Genomic DNA, 22,314 nt, shown 5'->3' with positions numbered 1-22,314 from the left:
GATTACACAATCAGGTAAAAGGAAACCTTTATGTGACAAAAATAATGTGATGTGGCCATGGACATGATGATGTCATATCACTACCATATTTGGGCACACTTTTTCGTCAAACAAGTTTCATAAGTGTAGACAGAGCTTTAGAGTTAAATGTATTTTACATCACGAGAATCACTTCTTGAAATATGACGAAAGCTTTTATTTTTGTTGTTGGATACAGTATACTATAGAAACTAATAACACTCTGATGATTTATGCTCGCTTGTATTTGAAGTCCATAATAGATATGACAATGAACCCATTGGCAGATCCATAATATGACTATGGGCCTACAGATGCCCAATCACGCCACGACACCGCCTCACTGTACAGATATAGTGACTCCAAGCTTTAATCTGAGCGTTATAGAAACACATAATACGTAACGGTACGATTACAAACAAGAATAATGTAACTACAAGAAGGTTTATAATTTGATAAAACCGAGCAAGACGACGTCATCTCTGTATGACGGACTTAGTCAAGTAAGATATGACATTCTTATTTAATATGCGAATCAATGGAAATATATACTGTACACTGCCTATTAAATATCGTAACCGACAGAATAACTATAACCTATTCATCAGTACATTTAAGAGCAAAATACTTAAAACGGCCGGCACCATTCTTTCGTTTCATCTGCGCGAATCTTAATTCTACCCAAAAGCAATGCATGTACTTCATCGTGGAGAAGTATGCGCAGTTTCTCATTGCGCACTTCCTCCGCCCATGTTACAATTAAGATACAATTGACCAGTCGGAGTAATGAAAACTATACGTTAGAAGGCATATGATAGTCGTCAAGTATTCAAGAATTAAGTCACCGATTCGATACACTTAGATGATCGACGTTGCAATTACTACTTTACAAGCCACGTCTAGAAAGTGATAAATACTGACGATACAACGGGATAGAGAGCCTCGCAAGAAACACACTTCCTTCTAAAAAAAACCGGTGACAATAATATCAGCTCGTCTAATAGCGTTAGAATTAGCTATACAGGTAAGAACGACCTAATGTTACCAACTTAAGCAAAATCGTTTTATTTCTAAGACTTGGCAAACATTTTTAGGAGTACGGTATATATTTATTGTTGTCGAAAGTTTTATTTTTGTGAACTTTTTTAGGCCTATATACAATAAAATGTAAGAAAAAAAGGGTAAAAAAAGGTTATGAATTTACTTAGCTTCTCCCAATTACCAATATACATCCAATCTAATTAAATTTGTTAATTTTTTGTATTGTCTATCATGATTTTAACTGAACCTAATTCTATTGTGGTCAGTATTTAGGTATGTGTTTTGTTCTTGTATTGAAGTTTGGAAACTGAAAGCCACTATTAAAATATTCTTTATTATTTTGGGTTTTCTTTGACTCTTTTCTTACCGGTATTTTAGAATTCGATTAATTCTTCGTAAGAAACGATTTTTTATCAAGTGTCAAAACATATTCTAGGTAATTGTTAACACAGATTTGAAGTTTAAATTCACTTTTGTATTTATTATCTGGGTACCTTTCAGAAAAATAAGAAATATCGTACCTCCTAGACTTACCTACATTTTGTTTTAATGATTTGTACAAACGATAAGTGATTGACTAGGCTATATTCTTACGTAACTGCTGGTCATAAATGATGGTTGTTATTGTAATTAATGTTGTAGTTTTCAAAAACTGTTTTTTTTTAGCAATGTTTGCGTTTAGTATGTTGTCTATTCTTTTTAGATGAAATATTTGATGTTTGTCAGATTTCAGGATATTTCCTCCACATTGACCATAATCTCAACTTTTTTTCTTTCATGTTAAATGTCATTATTGGTTTAGTTTTAACCAATTAGGTAATTTGTCCTCATTTCTGTTTCGTAAGTTGAAATCAGCGATTACAGTAGTTGAATCAGTCAATTTGTATATTACCAGATAAATTCATTTTATTAGACACACAATGTTGACGCGCGCGTAAAACAGCCGTTTGTTTATTGCCAGCGTTTGAGCGCGTGCATTAAATGTTGTCTTAGTTTTATGACTGACGAATTATGCGGTAACTACATGTTTCATTTGTTTCTGTTGGCACGAACTTGGTATAAACTAATTTTAAGATAATATCGTAAGATAATGTTTTAAGACTGATTCACTTAACGGATTAGTAAATTTAAATTCTATTTGTTATTTCAAAGATGGATCTTCTTGACAGATAATTTATACGATTTTTTAGACTAACGCTTTTGCTCTCAAAAGTACAAATTTAAATCATAAATTTAATAATATTTATATATTGCAAATTTAATTTGATATAAAGAACTAAATGTTTGCGGAATAAATAATTCGATTAGATACTATTTCAAGTGGTCCGAAAATTAATTAAATATATTATTAATCTCACATTTGTTTATACCATGAAGGGATGAATTCCTCCGATACAAGGTGTTTAGCATAATATTTTGATGTCTCTTAATTGTGTGTATTTATAGTCAAACAGATACATATTGAAATCCCAAAATTAGGCAGTGCATATAAAGCGACTAACCCATTGTATTTGAACCACTATTTTATGTGTGTAATGTGTCCCGTATATAATATACTATTTTTATTTTTGTAATTTTCAATAAACATTTATTTTCTTCTTTTAACATCATATTAAATAGAAAACATTTTAAAATTACTATAAAAGTAATGAGGAATTAATAGGCATATAGTATAGTTTACTTTTTACACATGAATCGTTATAATCATATTTTAAACCGACGCCCACCATCCCCCACCCCCACCCCCAACAAATATTATACTTATGGAACAGAGAATACAATTGGATAAAATTATATATTTCGTCGGGACACGCATTAGCAGCATCTTTTAACCATCAACATAATAATACTAAAAACTTACAGTATGCGACATGATTATGTAAGGTTAATTTTGAAATGTTTAAATTTACCTGAAATCATGCATAAGATGCACCTTTGGTAATAATTACCGTTTAAAGAGGATAAATTAGTTTAGAAAGAGTATATGATTAACCTGCACAATGATATCCGTCAACGTACAAGTGAATTGGTTGAGTCCCAAGTGTACGATAATGAATTGGTTGAGTCCCAAGTGTACGATAATGTTTTTACTAACGTCTATGATGAGCATACTAAAGTAGTTGCCAATGTTTTCAAGAAAATATAATAATCATGTATATAAACTAGTTAAAGATGTATTGTCCCCCAAAAACATTGAAAATGAAGATTAATTAGATTAAACTTTGATTAGGTTATTTTGTAGTTTTAATCAAGTTAATCACTTCCATAAAAAAGAAAAAACAGAACGAAATATGTTTTCACTTATAAAATAACATTTTAAATGGTTAAATTCAACCAAGAATTCATTGGCTGGCAGCCAATTTTACCATTTTGTGCTTTAAATTACAGTTTTTCAGATAAATACATTTTGTTTCGATCCAATTTTTGGTCAAAGCCGATAACTAATTATGTAACATTAAAATGGTATATTAACAAAAAAAATTAAAATTAGTTTTCAGGGGAACAATAAATCTTTAAATATTATGGTCTGATGTTAATTTTGCTGTGTTTCAAAGTGTCTTTTTTTTCTCTTTTGTGTGGATTTCACCCACTTTTATTTTTGCATAGTTTTGTAATAAATGTATGCTATCTTTATATTCTTCTTCTTCTTCTTCTTCTTCTTCTTCTTCTTCTTCTATGTAACGTTTTCATTATTATGTTTTTCTCTACTTATACAGATGTTTATAACTTTTTCTTTCTTTGCTGTTTTGCAATAAGCCACAGATTTTTTTTCCATGAAATTTAAAAATACAATTTTAAACTGCGGCGACACATATTGATAAAAGATCGGTATCTCATTCTTAATCAGACGATCTGATTTCTACAAATATCACCTATATTAAGTAGTGATTATAATCATGTCATCTATTGTTATAATTTTGTGTTATCATGAGTAAATATCGTCTTTCATTCCACCATCATGTTGATAGGCATCATGCACTGACCACAAAGTCGACGCGCGTGTACAAAAATCGTACTATTTGCGAACGCACTCATTAAATTCGTTGCATGACTGGTAATCAGTTTAATGATTACAGAGCATAATGTAGAGGTTGCCAATGCTAACGATTCAAATACAATATCAAACCACTTTGTAAGTACAATATTATATAACTTAAGTATGGGTGAACACGTTAAGCAAGTACTTAACAAAGTGATTACATTGAATCATTTTAATGGATTCTGCTTGTTAATTGTCTGATCTATTGCAACATGGCCTTCTTCTCAATTGATCTTGAACGCTACTGATATATCAAGCAAAACACCATAACGATATCGTCACATCCTTATCCTAATTTTTCTCGGATTACGTATTCGAGTCTTGTAGACTAATACACTTTTGCTCTCTAAAATACAAATTTAAATATAGTTTAACAATATTTATGTATTGTAAATTCAATTTGATAGCAAGGAAAACACCATAACAATATCGTTACATTCTTCTCCTAATTTCGTTTTATCGGATTACGTATTTGGGTTATGTAGACTTCACACACTTTTGCTCCTAAAATATTACAATTTTAATCTAATTTAACAATATTTATGTATTGTATTAATGTAAAACACCCAAAACGATATCGTCGTTTTTTTCTTGGATTAAAAGTTATTTATTTTTTTCAAGAATGTTGGCCAATGACGACACGGTTTTCGCTTGTGACGATCAACTCATGTGCGTTGCGCGTCTTTCTTGCGTTTCGTTTGTTCGTGATACAACGCAAACCATTATATACACACATCGTGTAGTTTTTATTGTATGTAAGTAGAACTACATCAAAACAAACAAACAATGCAGTTTTCATTTAATTCTGATTTACATAACCTTATTTGATTCGTTATAAATGAAATGATGTCATTACTTCATATTTGGTTCTGTAATAAATTAGAATTCTACAATTTGGAATATCAAACATTGTCCTTTCAACTTCTATCTCTCTAATTGTTTTGAATTATATGTGTAATTAATAAATCCAAATTGTCTGTCTTATCCGTTGCTGGCAACCATGACACGTATACCTCACACTTCCACTATTGTCAACATTATCGTTGTCTTTTTCTTTACTCTTGTTTGGTGTCGTTTAAAACACTCGTAACCTAGGTTACGGGTCCATTAATTGAATAGAATGTGATTAACGTCCAAAGCGTTGTGTCTGTAAATGTCTGCATATTAATATTATGTGACTTTTATTTACGGTTCTATGACATTAATGTTATCACAGACATCATGTTTGGAATATGTTGAGTAAGATTCAAATCTCATTTGTGTTATGAAACAATCCGTCAGGGTTTTAGTTTATGTCCTCATGGAATTGGAAAATCATTTGAACAACAACATAATTGTCCTATATATAAAAATGTTGCCTTCAATTGACAATTACGCGCTATGGTTGTACGCGTACGCGGTTCTTATCATTAATGATCTGTTGCCTTGAATCGACAATTACGCGCTATGGTTGTACGCGTACGCAATTCTTATCAAACTAATGATCTTTATGACGATGTTGCACTTTTGATATCATGATAGATAAAGAGATACTTAGGTACAATTTTAAATCTAAGATCATACTCCATTGGTGAGGTACTATTAATTAATCAAGGGAATTCACATTATAGTATCATTATAGTAAACTTGATGTTTACTCGAGCACAGATGACGCCTGCTTTGCTTTGTGTCTATTATTTACGTTGATTCTGCAGGGGCGGATCCAGGAAAGCTGAACAGCTATGGCGGGTAAAAGACATAATCGGTCTTCTGAGACAATATTAGACATTTTGTGTGTGCGTGTGTTTGTTTAGTTTCTATTTGAAGTTCTACAACTACACCAATATGAGTTTCAATACCGTGTTGTTGTATATACTGCGACTGCTACCGAATATGATTTCTGAATATATTTAACCACACATTGCTTTTATCTGGCAGAAAATTGAATTATGGCAAATGCTTATTATACTTGAATAATATTAAATTATTCTATATAGTTTTGAAATTGAGCACTTGAGCACTCTTGAGTGGTATGTGCGCTATAAAAATCTTATTATTATTATTATGATGATTTTCAATAACACACTGCCATATAGACAAATTGCGAAAATGAATAATAAAAATTTAAATTTGTATAAGACTATAAGTACAAAATATATTTCATACAGTATACCTGCCTAAGGATAAAACCCCCTGCATTTGTGTTGAAAATTGAACTTGGAAAATCGTAAACTTGATTCTAGTCTAATTGGATGCAAAACACAATGACGTTATCGCGACGCAAGTATCCACCAATCACGACGCATCATCCCAACTGTCGCTTGTGGTTGGTCAACTCACGTGCGTTGTGCTCGCCTACTTCGTTGCGTTGCGTCCAAATAGGAATTAAGGTTTAGTTTGCCAAAGATTAATACAAACATTTACTGTTGAAAGGACATTAATGAATTACTGTGATAAGAGCGTTTTAGTAAATCGATTTATAAGCTATATTCCTTCATGAATATTATTGTGTAAATGGGATAAGCAATTAGAGATTTATAAATGTTATTATGAAACACTATACTCTCAGCAGCCGTGGAACATGATTTAAGCCAACATTCTATACTAAAGAAGCGTGCTTAGCATGTTAAAAAAGACTAAACTTTTTTAAAACACTCGAGTTACTCTAGTATGTTTATTTTTGTTACAAATTGTTCTCGTTTTTTGAAAACGCCAAGATCAAAACATTGCTATACTATATTACGTAATATGTAACTCTGCTTATTTCCTCCTGGAACACAATGCTATTTATTATCTGTCGATTGCCATTGGTTAAACTTGCTTGCGTTGCTCGTACGTCCATGCGTTGAGTCTATACTAGTGGTAACCAAGCTTTAGTTCTCCTCACAAGAACTCGATGCAGAGCTTTCGCGCAACAGCGCAAGCAATTTGACCAATCAGAATCAGTTGGACTATCCATCACCGCTGCGATTGTTCTAATTACTTCGTTGCTAACTGGAAACAAAGATGGTTGACCAATAGGCTATAATCTTTTGTACGGCAAACTTTTATATTGTCCATTTTTTATTAAGTAAATAAAGGAATGTGAATATTTAATAATCGCATTTTCGGCGTATTGCTTGCTCGTAAAATGCCACAATCCCTTCAAAGCCTGTCATTGTAATACATCGCCTTCTACGCTCTGTACTGAAGCATTGTATTAAGTCCATTAAAACCAATCATCTATCATACGATATTATAGGTTGACACTATATCATTATAATTGGTGTTACCCGTAAGTCTGTACATGCAAGGGGATAACTTGTGCGTGTATCCGTTTCTTAACGCCAATAAATAATACATCACATGATATACAAGAAGTCGGCATTGTGTTTAAAGTAACTATATCAATATCATCTTATAATATTATTTAATTTATTTTATCATCAATAACAGTATAACCAAGGCAATCTAAATTGCCTTACACACCGCGAAGAAACACTGTGATAGCATGCGCGCACGCGTACAAAAAACGTACCAATAATATATAAGTGTGTTTGAACAAACGCGCGCGCAGGCGACCTTCTCTGTAATATCATGTGACACCAACAAGAGTCCCAGATATTAACGTCATATGGATTTAACGTTACTGTATAATGTTATGATATCACATTTTACAACATGAACAAGCGTGTCAAAGTAACTTATGTTATCATAGTGGTGTACCGTTTCAATAATTGGTTTTTTTTTCTGATTTTCAATCTTAATCGCAACAAACGGTTGAAGTATTAACAATAATTAGAATGAATTGTTCTGTTTTGAATAACGATGCATTCCAAACACACCATGAAATGTACAATTAATCAGAATACGCTGACCGTATCACTAAGCGTTCATTCAAATCTTATTAATTATTCTTACAATCAAAATATACGATAACAATACCGTATTGGAGATTTCCCCGTAAACTTTGTATCTAAATTATAAATAAATAAGGATTTAGTCATGTTAAGGAGCGAGTAATATGCTTCGATTTTAACGACATAGAGAAAAAGCGGGTTGATGAAAACACTTGAACGTTGTAGGTTTAACTTTGTGTTCTACTTATTCTAGTGCCTTTAGCTATGTACTTAACAGCACAACGTGCCAATAACTTTATCATTAAAAATGATATCGTTTTTAACGTGTGTAGAAGTCACCAAAGACATCGTTCTTGAAATTAATAGCATCTTAATTATTTCTATTTATGAACTAAGTGGCTTCCAATTAAAAATACTATCTTTGCGAAATAAAATGATATCGTTTAAGACTTTGTTCGTAATAAGTATTGTCATACTTATTCCTATACGAACTATGATGACCTTAAATTGAAAAATGTTAGCGAAATAGAATAGTGTTTGATAGTGTATAATTAACTATGATAACGAGAGCTATCTCTAATCATGATCTATCTCAATATGTGAACTTTAGTGTATTATGTAAATGTAGTGACTTGTACTTACAAAATAATAAACTGATCGCATAAAGTTATATGTAGCGTTATCCCAACAACGTTGTGACATTACCGTTACATTATTTTTAGAAAATAATGTACTTTATTACATGTTGTTAATTATTAACAACTTGTAATACCGCGAGTGTTTGACTGTGCGCGCGTACACAAATCGTAATAATAAATGTAGCGTGACTTCGTATCACTGCCGGACGCCCCCAAACACAGATATATAACTCACACATATTGACGATACCGCAGACGGTACTAATATTAGTGTTGAACGAAGTTTTTGTCGAAATGGAAATAATTAATTCATAAACGCATAAAATTAAAAGCATGAAAGTTGTTAGGTTATAACCAAGGAACCCCATGGCAATTGTACATTCAATTAAGGACAGTAATATAAATGCTAACTTCCATAAATCTAACGAGCTCTTCTTCTTCTTCGTCGTCGAAAGTAGTAGCGTTAGATTCAGATAGGAGTACGTTTTGATTACTAAAGCGTGGTTCCCACTAGCGACGCAACACAAGGACGTAACGCAACGCAAGTGAATTGACCAATCACAAGCGATGGCTTATTCGCTTGTGATTGCTAACTGTCTATAACTTCGCTTGTCATTGGTTAAAACGCTTGCGTTGCGTTTACGTCGTTGCGTTACGTTCTAGTGGGAAACAAGCTTTAGTAACTTTTATGTCAAACGTTTGTTTCCTTTATGTTTGTATCTTTTCTGAAATGTATATAGATTATACTGTGTACAACGTGAGAGTAAAAAACCAGAAACTCATTATACTCCTATCTGACTTGTACAACAAAACATGCATGGTGAGTGGAAGTCACAGTGGCAGTAGTTGTACTACTTCATTTATTTCTGGAAGACTAGGCGTAAAGTTTCACACATATGTTTTTTTAATTACCATCTAATTATTATTGTTATGTATTTTTAATATATGTGTGGAGAATATTTATTGAATAAACGAAAAAACAGTAGCACTCTGTTCAAATAGTAATTCCAAAACACAATGATGTTGCATTTGTATCTCCTGTCTATTCATGTACACCTTTCTTAACAGTTCTCTGTTATTAACAGATACTTTGTCTTCATTATTGAGCTTATACTATGTTATTGGTAATTTATATAATGATGATGTGTATAACTCAAAGTGTATATCCGATGCGATCTGTATAATGATCTTCAAAGATATAAGTGCAAGTTTTTTTCGCGCTGATATTCAATATTTGGATTTGTAATGTATCATTTTGGTAAATGTAACCCAGCAACAAACAACCTTCTTTACATCGATTTATAGATCTTCAAATGGGATTCCTTATAATTGCCACAGATCGGGATCTCTATTATGAATAATGGATTTTTAAATGATATGACCTCGTGCTATATCTTGTTGACTATTATCATTGGCTTCAGGCACAACATTTATAAGAAACTGTCTGTTTTGTCAGATTTTTATTCTATAAAATATATTAAGATTTGAAATGGCCACAATTACCAATTGGTATTATTAGCCAGTCACCAATGCAGTGTTTGCTAGCGGGCTGTCGAGATATCCTAGTAGGATGGTTGGTAGTACAGTATTGGTAAAAGTAGACAGTGGACACACATTCTTTGTAGAAGTGAGTAGCAGGCATATAATAGGCTTGCCTCTACAAAGTACAGTTAGCATGTTTCTTTTCTAATGTTTTTAACTTGACTCTTGCCTTTTTAATTGTTGTCAACATTATTCATTCAATTTAAATGATTTAATTGAAAGATTACATGTTTATTAAATATACATATAGCAATAACTGATTAAGGTAGTGTAGAATTATAACATTGGATATCAATCAAAATGTTGTTTTCCAGTGCAATATCCAACAGATTTGAGCAAAGTTGGAGTAGAAAGATGCAGTGAAACCCATGTGTAATTAGAACACCAAGACTTTATATGCACACATATTGTTATATCTATAATACTCACATTAGTGATTAGTATCATGATGTAAATGAATATGGGTAGAGCCTAATGAATGCCAACATTACTGAGTTACTTTACATTCTAAGTCCTCTCTCACTATTGACATGTTACACGTCGAATTAAGTTGATTGAATTGTAAGTGTATTGATTTTCATGATTAATTAAGGTGGAATTACTGTTATACATTATTCGATTTCCTCAGGATTAAACAAAGTCAACGATACATTCTACCCGTCTCTAAGAAACATTTATGTATAATGTTTGTTTTGAACGGAAAACAATACGAAATCGGAACTGTTGGTTATTGAAATTGTAATTTTACAACATGACATATTAAATCCTATCTTTAGTTATATGAATTCATGAATCAGAATTGACCTATTTTAAAATTCACAAATCTGGCATCGGATAGCCGTTGAAATGTTTATAAGACATTATATAATCCAATCTTGGTTAATATCGTTCAATGGCATGGCAAACAGCCAAATACATCGACAGCAATCAGTCAAAATGTCAAAGACCTTTTGTAAGAAAAGTTAAGTCAAGACTAGATTCTTGTTAATGAACAGCCATTTAATTCATTCAGATCTGGCTTACGGTGGTGCAGGGGTAATTTCAACTTCGTACAATTTGTAAACTAATAATATTCCGTATTATTTCAATTATTGCTTTAAATAAAATGGCCCTCGAGATAAAGCTCTGTTTACACTAGAAAACTTTATATGACCGAAAATGTGATGTGCCCATATAATAATGGACATGAGGATGTCATATCACCACCATATTTGGGCACATAATACTTTTTTTGTCAAACTGGTTTGCTAGTGTAGACAAAGCTTAAGATAAATAACAACATTAGGATAAGTACTATAAAACGTAATTAAATAATAAATTAAAAAATGGAAATTGATTATGTTTTACATTGTAGTTTTTCGTCTTTATTAAAGGAAATTGTTGATATAATTGTAGACCTACTTTTTGTAGTGATTTTTTAAACTTGTATTGCGCACATTCATCATGATGCGAAAGTGGATGTGAAAATAAAAATCTCACCGTAATCCCATTAAATCAACGTTATTCGCAGCCCTGATAGATTTGACAGTGATGGCTTATTCAGATAGATAATTTATAATACTAAACTTTATTCAATTTTGATGCAATGAGTGTACATCTAGAGTTGCTGGCTGAACTCAAACGTTCATGCACTTTGTCAAAAGTTGTACTGTACGTTTAAAAGACCAGTGCCAAATTGATATCTTTATTGAATGTCTACAGTATTGATTTATCCTTTATTTAACAATTGTTTAACCATTAGTCGGTGACAAGTTTAACATAAAGTTACATAAAAACTCCCTTTTTTCGAAATATAGTAATGTTCCTGTCCTGGTAAAGCAGTTTGATCTTTGGAAAAAATGTAAAAAAAAGAAGTATGTTATGTTTATACCAATCTCCATGACATTTAAAACAAAAATAATATGTTTTTATAATGAGAAGATGTTTTTAGCTGTTTTATTATTCTGTGATTAAATCAAAGCGTACTACAAACAAACCACGTAGAATGCTAACATGCCTGTCACACCTTAAACGACAAACATTATTCTCAAATATGTTTATTCCTTTATTTGTACAGATATGTGAAAAGATAATATAGAATTAATACTGAAGACATTGACATGAAAGTTAGAATCATAACACGTCATCAGAGACAATTCGATCAATAATTCATATAAAAAAAAGCTTATGACATTTTTTAATGCAATGGAATATACGAAAAATTACAGCTGTAATTCCAGTCTGTCAGTCTTTACGTTTTTACTACTGAAACATTCAGATACAAATGAAATGTTTATGATAATGGAACACATCCAATAAAAGGATAGAAATAATAATTTGTATAAAACATCAGATGCAACATCAATTACTATTTAATGTATAAATAGAAACTATTTTCCGCTTATATAACGTGTATTTGATTTTCAAAATGTAAAGTAAATCATTTACGCGTGGTATGTTTCGTACGTCTGATATGCTATGATATGAACCATCTCAATATATTTCCATTGCCTTCTTTGGAAGTTCAAATGATAATGAGACTTTTCAACAAATCGAATGATTAATATTAATTTTACAGGGTAAATAATCAACATTACTATTTCAAGTTCAAGTTTATTGTTTCACACAATATAATATAATTGTGTGAGGAGGACGCCAATGCTTTAAGTTTGGTCTTCCAGATTTAAGTTTGGTCCTCCAGACTATAATTATTTAGGCAATGTTTTACACCTCGTAGTTGCTCAACGTTTCGTTGCTCAACGTTTCCTTTGACTACATTATTGTTGAGTAATGCTAGACTAGAATCGGTATTCCTTTCCAAACCCATTTTGAACAATAGTTTATTAATACATAAAAATTGAGAATGGTAAAGTGATATGCTTTAAGTTTATTTCTGTAATCTGATAGTCTGCTACAGTATATCAAAAGTAAATAACGTCATGGTCATCCAGCAGCCTGATATCACAAAAAGTGATAAATTAATACGCGCGACTGATCGTAAGGACTTTTATACGCGCGCGTTGACTTATTCGCGCCACTGTGGTATTAGGCCTATGTGGGTTGTTGTATATTGTACTAGTGTATTATCTTTTCATCTATTTTAATGCTATCATGTTATCTTAGTTAATCAACTGGAGTGTGTCTCTCCGTCACCTGCTCAAAATCGATTTTGTTTTTATTTATAAATTTATATAGGCCGAAACTATTCATCAGACCGGCATTGTTAAAAAAACATGTTGAAATACATTACAAATTTAAGAGGTGCCAGAAATCGATTTGCCCCATAGTTAAATTGCGTTCATTTGAAGTTTTAATATCGCTAGAAAGAGTACAGTGTAGTTATTAGTTATCTGTTGATTAAGTTATTGCATAATCATAATAAGTAATTTTGATTTTATGATTAGTCATTTTTATAATTTTGTAATAATATTCATAATGAATGGACATTACGGCAGTTTGTTTGATATTGAACATGCATCAGTTGGGCCCAGATGGAACAGTCGATTCAGTGTACAGATCGAGTATATTAATATTCTTGGGCCGGATGGAGCAGTCGATTCAGTGTACAGATCGAGTATATTCGTGTACAGATCGAGTATATTCGTGTACAGATCGAGTATATTAATACTCTTGGGCCCAGATGAGCAGTCGATTCGTGTACAGATCGAGTATATTCGTGTACAGATCGAGTATATTCGTGTACAATTCGAGTATATTAATACTCTTTTTTTTAGATCCTCACTATTCTATGTGTATTTATATAAAAAGTAATATACTTGTGATGTTTATTGATTTCCACTCGAGCGTGAGGCTTTAGAATGCATATCATAGTTAACATGTCCTTTATTTATCATAATTCTCTCTTTATAAGTTGAAAAATATTTTGCAATTAGTGACAATGCTGATTTGTTATCTGCCGTTTCTTTCAATTCCATTCATAGGCTCAATTAATGTTATCCATTCTTTTCTTGAGAAGGTGGTCACATGGTACATGCAAGCTTATTCGCGTATAGTTTTACGAGATAAATTAAGTACTTGGCATAAATAAGGTATTAGGCTGCTGGTTTTAAGCATTGGTATGGATTATTGTGTGTGAGTTAATAATGAACATAACACGTCGAAAGAATATGAACATCAAATGTGAGAGTTTCAATCGTTTACATTCGAATTCCATCCTCTGTTTCGGAGAAGTTGATGCTCAAAATATCATTTTCGTTTTCTAAGGACAATTAAATGTTTAAATATCCCCCAATACGTTGCAAAGAAGGTTATACAAACAGAGACCCTTCTCTCGATGTTTGGATAAATAAGATGTAGATCGTTGGAATTGTTATAACCTAATTGGGTTGGGCTCAGTCCGGTTTATATAGGCAGCTAAATAACACAACGCTCCCACTAAACCTGACGAATTAACTGTATTTTTTTTTTCTGAAAGCTTATATTACGTTTTGATTGAATTGTTTATTTGGTATTTAATCCATACGACTGTTGCCCATAGCATTGTGTTTTTAGTTTCTGTGTTTTCACTATTATAAGGAAATTTAATTATTCAAGACTGTTAACAATTGTGATCATTCAGTGCATTTAGTTAAGTCTCTCTGTAGCTATATACAAGATGGTACATTAACGCAATTAATGAACTATTATAATGTAAGTGACCGGAAGTGGTCTGTTAGGTATGGAGAGACAATTTTACAAACGAGTTTGTCCAACAATTGACTTAATGATGTATTTTCCGTAGTAAGGAAATTACAAACGTTGTAATACGCTAAGACTTAGGTTGTCGAATTACTTTGTAAACAGTCTGTGTTCATTATAAGGTCGATTATCACACTATATGGACTTTTTTCAAAGAACAGTAATTACATTCCTTGTAGAGAATATTTAGTGTTTATAATGTATTTAGAATGTTTCAATATACCTATATTTTAATTCAATTCTTTATTTTCACATACTCCACATGCGAGGATGCATATTTTAAAATGACGTGCTATTCTATGGTCTTAATACAATAGGCATGTACATTTGTTAATGTTTTGAAACACCTAACATTTGGACTTTACTCAAAATGTCTTCTCTTTTCCAGATGTTCAGTCAGCCCCCCTTGTACCTCCTGTTGACATGGTTCCTTTTCCAGCACTCGTTATTGGCACAGGGTCATACAGGTGACAACATTCGAGAGGGAGGTGTTCGTTATAATGTAAGTATTGTATTCTGTCTTCAAAACAAAGTACAATCTTGACACCCAAATTCCATAATTATTGGAAAAAAGTAGTTGACTGTTCTAACCACGACTCAATGTGTTCATGTTGAGACGTTTTACATTTTCTAGCCCGGATTAAAATGGCATAGTGTAGACAGTTTCGCCAATGTTTGCAATTTATTAAACTCCCTGCTGAATATTTAAAATAACATGCCTAAGTTAAAAATAATAACAAGGTTGCAGTAGCAATATTGGTAATAATTTTATTAAATAAAAGAATAATATATAGTATCATTAAGTCCCCTAGAGGCGCCGCAATAGTCTTTGAAACGAATCCGATACTAGCCCACGGAGAGTGTTTGGTATTCAAGTTATAGGCTAATTAATGTCTTGATATTTAAAATTATCAAAACAACATTCGTGGGTTACGAAAGCAAACATGAAATAAGACAGCTTGCCGCTAAATTAAAAGTCAATGAATTTATAATGAACTTTCTTTTAATTATGTTTGTCTAAATCTTTAATAGTCCGTTCACATTGAGCCCGGATTCCGTTCTAGTGGCCTTTTACAAAATCGATATCGTGTTTTAGAATTGAACCGTTCACACTTATTCCATACAAAGCGTACTCTACCCTAACGTAGCCCTGCTCTATATGTGAACGTAGCTTAAAATCATAAGAATGTAAGACTACATATTACTGTTCACATGGTTAAAAAAAACCACATTTTCCTAACATGTTGATGATCTTTTACAGAGACCACATGGCGGAGGTGTTCCATCAAAGAAGGCTAATACTAGTTCAGAACCAATAAACAACTGGATTAGAGCATTACCAGTCTTACATCGAGGTCTATACTTTGGAAAAAGAGTTCCAGCGAATGGTTACCAACTTGAAGATCAATTTCGTGATCCTGCAGTTGCACATTTGGCATCAAAAAGAAATCCAGCTTTAAGTGAGTTTATGTTGGGTAAGAGAGATCCAAGCTTTAGTAGTTACATGCTCGGAAAGAGAAATCCTCGATTAAGTGACCTGATGTTAGGAAAACGAGATCCCAGACTGAGTGATCTTATGCTTGGAAAGAGAGATCCGCGACTGAGCGATCTCATGCTAGGAAAGAGAGATCCGCGACTGAGCGACCTTATGCTAGGAAAGAGAGATCCAGGCTTTAGTGACTTTACGTTTGGTAAAAGAGATGCACTAGGCGATTTTATGATGGGCAAAAGAGAAGCACGCTTATCGGATTATATAATGGGAAAACGAGATCCACGTATAAGTGATTTCATTATGGGCCGAAGAGAATTGGGAGAAAATGACGTTCAACGACATATGGGAAACAATTACTATGATAACAAAGTAGAACATGAAGGTAAACATTATGTTCTAAGTGATGGAAACCGAGAAAGGATAGAAGACAACATGAATAATGTGATTTACGATGACACTGATATACCAAATCAAGCTGAAGTTTCGGAGTTGCAAGAATTGGAATCTAGTTCAAGTGTAAAGAGAAAAGCTAAGTTTCAGCGTCCAGTATATCCTGGAAACGGTAAAACACCTTCTAACATTTGGGATAACTTCGGAGCAGGCAAGAGGATGTCATCTGTACCGGATTATGAAGATGAAGAAGAAAACGTGCAAACCGAAACCAAACGTTCAGCGGATCCAAAAACATCAGTGAGAAGGTTCCCGCCAGCAGCTCTTCATAAAGGTCTGTATTTTGGAAAAAGAGCAGCGACTTGGGCAGACATGTAACATCACTTCTTAAATTTAGACAAGTTCCGAGTGTCCTAACGAAAAACGTGCCTTGCTTTAGATCACTCCACTTCGGTACAAGATCAGAGGAGCCTCAACAAAATTGGAGCTATAATGTTTAGTGATGAAATCAACAACTTAGATAGACTTATTTTTCTTAAAGTCGGTAGAAGTATGGTTTTCATACCGCCAAATGGAAATTGTGAACACCTTGTTCACTGATTTATTTTTTACAATATTAATATATGATTATTGTATTTTAGAACAAAATAGTATCAATTATTTTTTATCTTGAAAAATTGTCAGATATTTCAAACTCATTTAATGATAAGTATGCATCCAGTTTATAAATAATTTCGTTTAATATTCGTTTCTAACCATCTTGATTGTGTAAAATTTAGATTAAATTCCGTATTTGGAGTAATCGTTGTGACGTCTACGTGACAGGTTACTGGGTTACGGTACCGTAACTAATGTGACTATCCGGACTAATAGCGACTATTCCGTCCAGAGAGGAATCAAGCAGGCCCAATGTTTGGAATCAATCAATTTTCAAATGTAAAATAATTTGGTAAATTTAAACAATGTTTATGAAATATCAATTAAATTATCCAAGTATATTATTACTGTAGGTGACGTCATATCTGTATGTGCTGGTTGTGTTTGTATGTCATGAACTTTGACATAACCGCGCGCACTTCAGTATTAAATAAAGCCAATCTAACAAGGCACGCCATGGAGCTAATAAGACAGTGTAACTATATGTTATTTTCCAAAATTGTATTTATTTTCAAATGATTAAAAGTATTAAATGAAAAGTACAGAATTTGATAATTTCTTGTTCATCATCAAAGATAGAATATCCATTAAATCGTTCTGACTGTAGAAAACCAATTAGCCTAGTGTTATAGTCAATGATAAACAACAATATTCAATCGATAGACAAGATTAAAAAATACTGTTACTTTTATTATTTTTTCCTAATTTATTAGTGTTATTTTTTTGAAATAATACTATTATATAAATATATTATATTGATACAGAAAACTACTATTTTCGTTATGTGTTATCTGTTTTATGCGTATAATGAATTATTTTCTTATATTATAGAGTATTAACAATGATTGAATAGTAATGAGTGCATAATGTAAATATACGCTGAGAAAATAAAAGTCATTACTAGTTTGTGATTGGTTCAAAATTATTATGAAACTCGTTCTTGAACAGAGCGATTGAACACTAGTTGATTTGACAACCATGTTTTTCCAAACTCGCTATTTGTGTTCAAATACGGATAAGTGTGTTGGTGTCTCGACATGCCAGGCGACTTTGCAACTATTGAGTCTAAAAATCATTCTGCGCATGTATTTCTGTGCGCGCGCATAACTTCTTTTACTCGATAGCTGCGTAGTCGCGTGACGCGTGTCATTAAATCATCATCATTTAAACGCGCGTGTCATGTTTGTGTCTCATCCTATTTTTATATCCTTAAATGTCAGTTGATAGTAATCAAGTTATCAATCTATTTATTCACACCTTTCTTTGATTTGTCCAGAATGCGTTCCGTAAATTACTCACTGATTGTAAACACAATGTCACAATCTACATGTCTGATTGTCAAAACAGTATAATGACAATTATACTCGACATGTTGCTAAACTTGAGTCTATAAATCTCGTCATCTCACAATACGTTCTAATTGCCAGCAGCAGGAATGATACAGTACAACTATTATTTATTGAAAACAAAGTATTTATACTTAGTGAGAGGTATAAATATTCCAATACATCTATAACAATATGTACGCGCGCTTTTTATTTACTTATTGAGAAGAGACATCAACCTTTATTCAGTCTACACTTTCGTGGTGGTATGGCGTTTCATGCATTTTTTTTTTTGGAACTCGGGTCAAATGGTATGTTTATTTTTGGCCTCTTTTAGTATCGTCTGATTCTCGTATTCTTTTTCATTCATTTCACCACTTTCAATTGAAAATCTTATTTCATGTTACGAATGGTTTTCTGATGTTGTTAATTGATAGATCTAATTGGAACTCATTCATTTTATCACCAATAAGATGTTGACAACTTGTGTTTCCGTAATGTTATTAAGACTCTGCCAATTATTGCTAATTCGTTAAATCAGAAACAATGTTGATATCAATATATAAATATAGCAAGTCAATTTAAAAAAGTGGGTCTATCTAGAAGACGTCAATTATATGAATTAAAGGCATGATAATTTGGTAAAGATATTGGATAACAAGAGGTCATGTGAAGTTTATCAGAACGATTTAAGTGCATTTAACTCAGATCTTTTGTTTTGCGCGTCTGTGATATGATGCACCGACCACCACCGCTGATTACAGAATTTTGACTGCTAATCGGTGGTTTATTCAAATACAATAATCCATTCGAAAACACAGTATATTTACCTGTACGCTTCTGTTTCATATGTGAGCTTTAAATAACTCTATAAATAGCATTTTTTGGAAGAGTGGGCGTTTCCCCAGTGTAGTCTGTTTAATACGTACGTACGCCGTTAGGTGGCAGCAGACATAGATGGTAGGGAGATGAAAGTTGAGTTTAAGTCACGTTACGTGTTTAGAAGTGAATTAATTTTATCTCATCGTAGTTTGGTATGTCGTGCGTTTGTTATGCAAATGAGTGTGCACATGTGCTGGGGGAAAGATGGTATTGTTACTTATTCGCGATCAACACTCAACACTGTTCAATTTTTATTTTGTTATTCTTTTACATTATAATTATAATTCAACCGTTTTATCCGTTTCATGCAAGATAATGTATTGTAGGCCTACTAATATGTTGTGAATAAAATTTTATGGCAGAATAAATAAATAATTAATAATTTATTAATGAAATGACCGAGCACGCGATAAGATGGAGATGAACAATGGAAGGGAGTTTATTTACATGAAAAGAAAAAGATAAATTTGAATCAATGTGAATGCCAAGATGTTTCTGTTTGTCAGTTTGTGATATGGGTATATACGAAACGATATTAAAAGTAGTGACTTTTATTTCTATTTTATATCACTGTGCTACCCTGGTGCTAAATTGAGTCCACTTGAGCAGTTACCGTAGTACTATTTCTATTATTGAAGTTAATAAAGGCATAAATGGCGCTCCGTAGAGAAGTAGAGAATGCTCCAGTCGTCAGAATGACACGCTATGAATATACGTACCTCAACCACCCCCATGGGGTAGTAACAAAGTGCGAGGCAGCGAGGCACGCGAGGCAGGGAAGGCATGCGAGGCAAGTCAGAAATTTTTGCGAGGCATCGTTTTACCATCATCAAAAAATGCGAGGCATCATTTTATCATTTCTCAAAATTGCAAGGCAGGAAATCACCGAAATTGAAGTAGCCTAGGCCTAGGCCCGCTAGGCTAGTTTCCTTTTGCACCTGCCTTGTATTTTAACCAACTTTATCCTGAATACCACAGCTTAGAATTAGTAGGCCTACTTTAATGAAGAAAAATCACATAAAAGTAACAATAAATCCATTAAATTGGTGATTTTACAGACGTTGTTTTTCTCGCATTTCGCACACTCAATGTTCAATATTTTGGTTTCTATGGAACGCCAAAAGAGCAAAATTAATTAGAGGGCTAAAAACTCTGTAGAATCCATTTATATTTAACGCATTATTTGGTGAAAATCAAGTACAATTTCAATAGATTTTGTCACTGTCAGTAAGGAAAAATGTTACTGTTGATAATGTACACGGTTTCGTTAACCTTTTAAAGAATAAAATAGAAAAAATTCATCATAATATCCTTAGTAGGATGCCCTAGGTCTAGACTAGGTAGTTAGTGATGTTGATTTAGGATCGATTATTATTCTTTGAAAACAGAACAGTATCAGCAGTAACATATTACAGCATTTTTATTGACAAATTAACAAATATATTGAAATAAATTTTCACCAATAAATGCATGAGAAATTGACGCATTCCACTGAGTTTTAGTCCTCTATTATCGTTGCTCTTTTGGCGCTCCATAGAAACAAAAATATTGAACATTGAATAAGTGAAATTCGCGAACAGTGTGCGAGAAACACGCCTGTAAAATCATTAATTTAAGGATTTATTTGTTACTTTTTATGTGATTCTTTCATTAAAGTACTCATGAGGTATACTTCTAAGGTGTGGTATTCACACGATAAAGTTAGTTATCAAATTTGGAGTAAAAATACAAGCGAAGGAAACTAGCGCCAGGTTTATTAGTACGTACATGGACAACAATAAATAAAAATCGTTCGTAATATACCTAGCTTACTAAAACAGGAATAGTGTATCATTATTAAATATTACACCAATTATTATTATATCAAAATTGATTAAATTATTTTCTACATAGGCCTCTTATCTAGGTTAGGGCTAAGCATATTAGCTAAAGTTTAATTTTAGGCCTAGTATTACAATTGTCGGACGTAAGTCTTTTTTCACACGCGCTCCAGAATTCTGTCGCAATTTTTTTCTTTGCGGCATGTTATTGGATCGCCATATCAGTTACCTTTTATTCACCGCCAGTTATTGAACTTGTCCTGGCAATCGCTGTTCACCTTATTTGCGAGAGAGGTACACGTGTTGTTCCTAGAGAATGGAATGTCAAAAATGTCTTTGGCACGCCGCTCAGAGAGAAGTCTGTGCGTTGCTGCTGAAACCACGTGCTATAGGAGGGGAATGCCCCACAATCCTCTGAGCTAGCTGAGGGCTGAATCATTCCGCTACCTGCTAAATAGTAAAGAGGGATTTTCCATCTCTCGGGTCTACCCGATCTAGGCGCAGGGGTGTGACAAAATATTACTTTCACTCTGCTATGTTCGAGAGACATGTGAGTGAACACGCTCGAAATGCCAACAAACATTGCAGTCATTTGATGAGTGTGTCGCTATAACAATTATTGTTTATCGAAAGTTGAAGACTGTCGTTCAGATTTTGGAACCGTAGTTTGGGCACTTTTGTAAAAGTAAAATTTGACACGATATGACTTGAATAAAAAAACAATCGTTACATAAAAATAAACAACATGATGAGTGTATACACGAATCTATTTAGATACGCTTGTATCGATTGATTATTAGGCCTATAATATAGCATAATAGCACGTTAAGATATGCCTCGCACCTTTTTGAAATTGTAAACTATATGCCTCGCATGCCTCGCACTTTTGGAAATGATAAAATGATGCCTCGCACAAATATTTGGCATGCCGCGCTTGCCTCGCGTGCCTCGCTGCCTCGCACTTTGTCAACACT

At 32.8% G+C, this 22,314-nt stretch overlaps 1 protein-coding gene across 1 annotated transcript; it reads left to right on the top strand.

Annotated features, from left to right (window-relative positions):
- The first annotated feature begins 806 nt into the window (after positions 1 to 806).
- On the top strand, positions 807 to 18,219 carry LOC140048652 (uncharacterized). Its single transcript, XM_072093422.1, has 3 exons — positions 807 to 1,042; positions 15,163 to 15,276; positions 16,036 to 18,219. Exons 2-3 carry the CDS (start codon positions 15,163 to 15,165, stop codon positions 17,032 to 17,034), a joined length of 1,113 nt encoding a protein of 370 aa, XP_071949523.1. The 5' UTR covers positions 807 to 1,042; the 3' UTR covers positions 17,035 to 18,219.
- Positions 18,220 to 22,314: the final 4,095 nt, after the last annotated feature.

The sequence above is a fragment of the Antedon mediterranea genome, chromosome 5 (genome assembly GCF_964355755.1).
Source record: "Antedon mediterranea chromosome 5, ecAntMedi1.1, whole genome shotgun sequence".
Lineage (NCBI taxonomy): Eukaryota > Metazoa > Echinodermata > Crinoidea > Comatulida > Antedonidae > Antedon > Antedon mediterranea.
The sequence above is the reverse complement of the archived record's forward strand: the minus strand, read 5'-3'. Positions and strand labels throughout refer to the sequence as shown.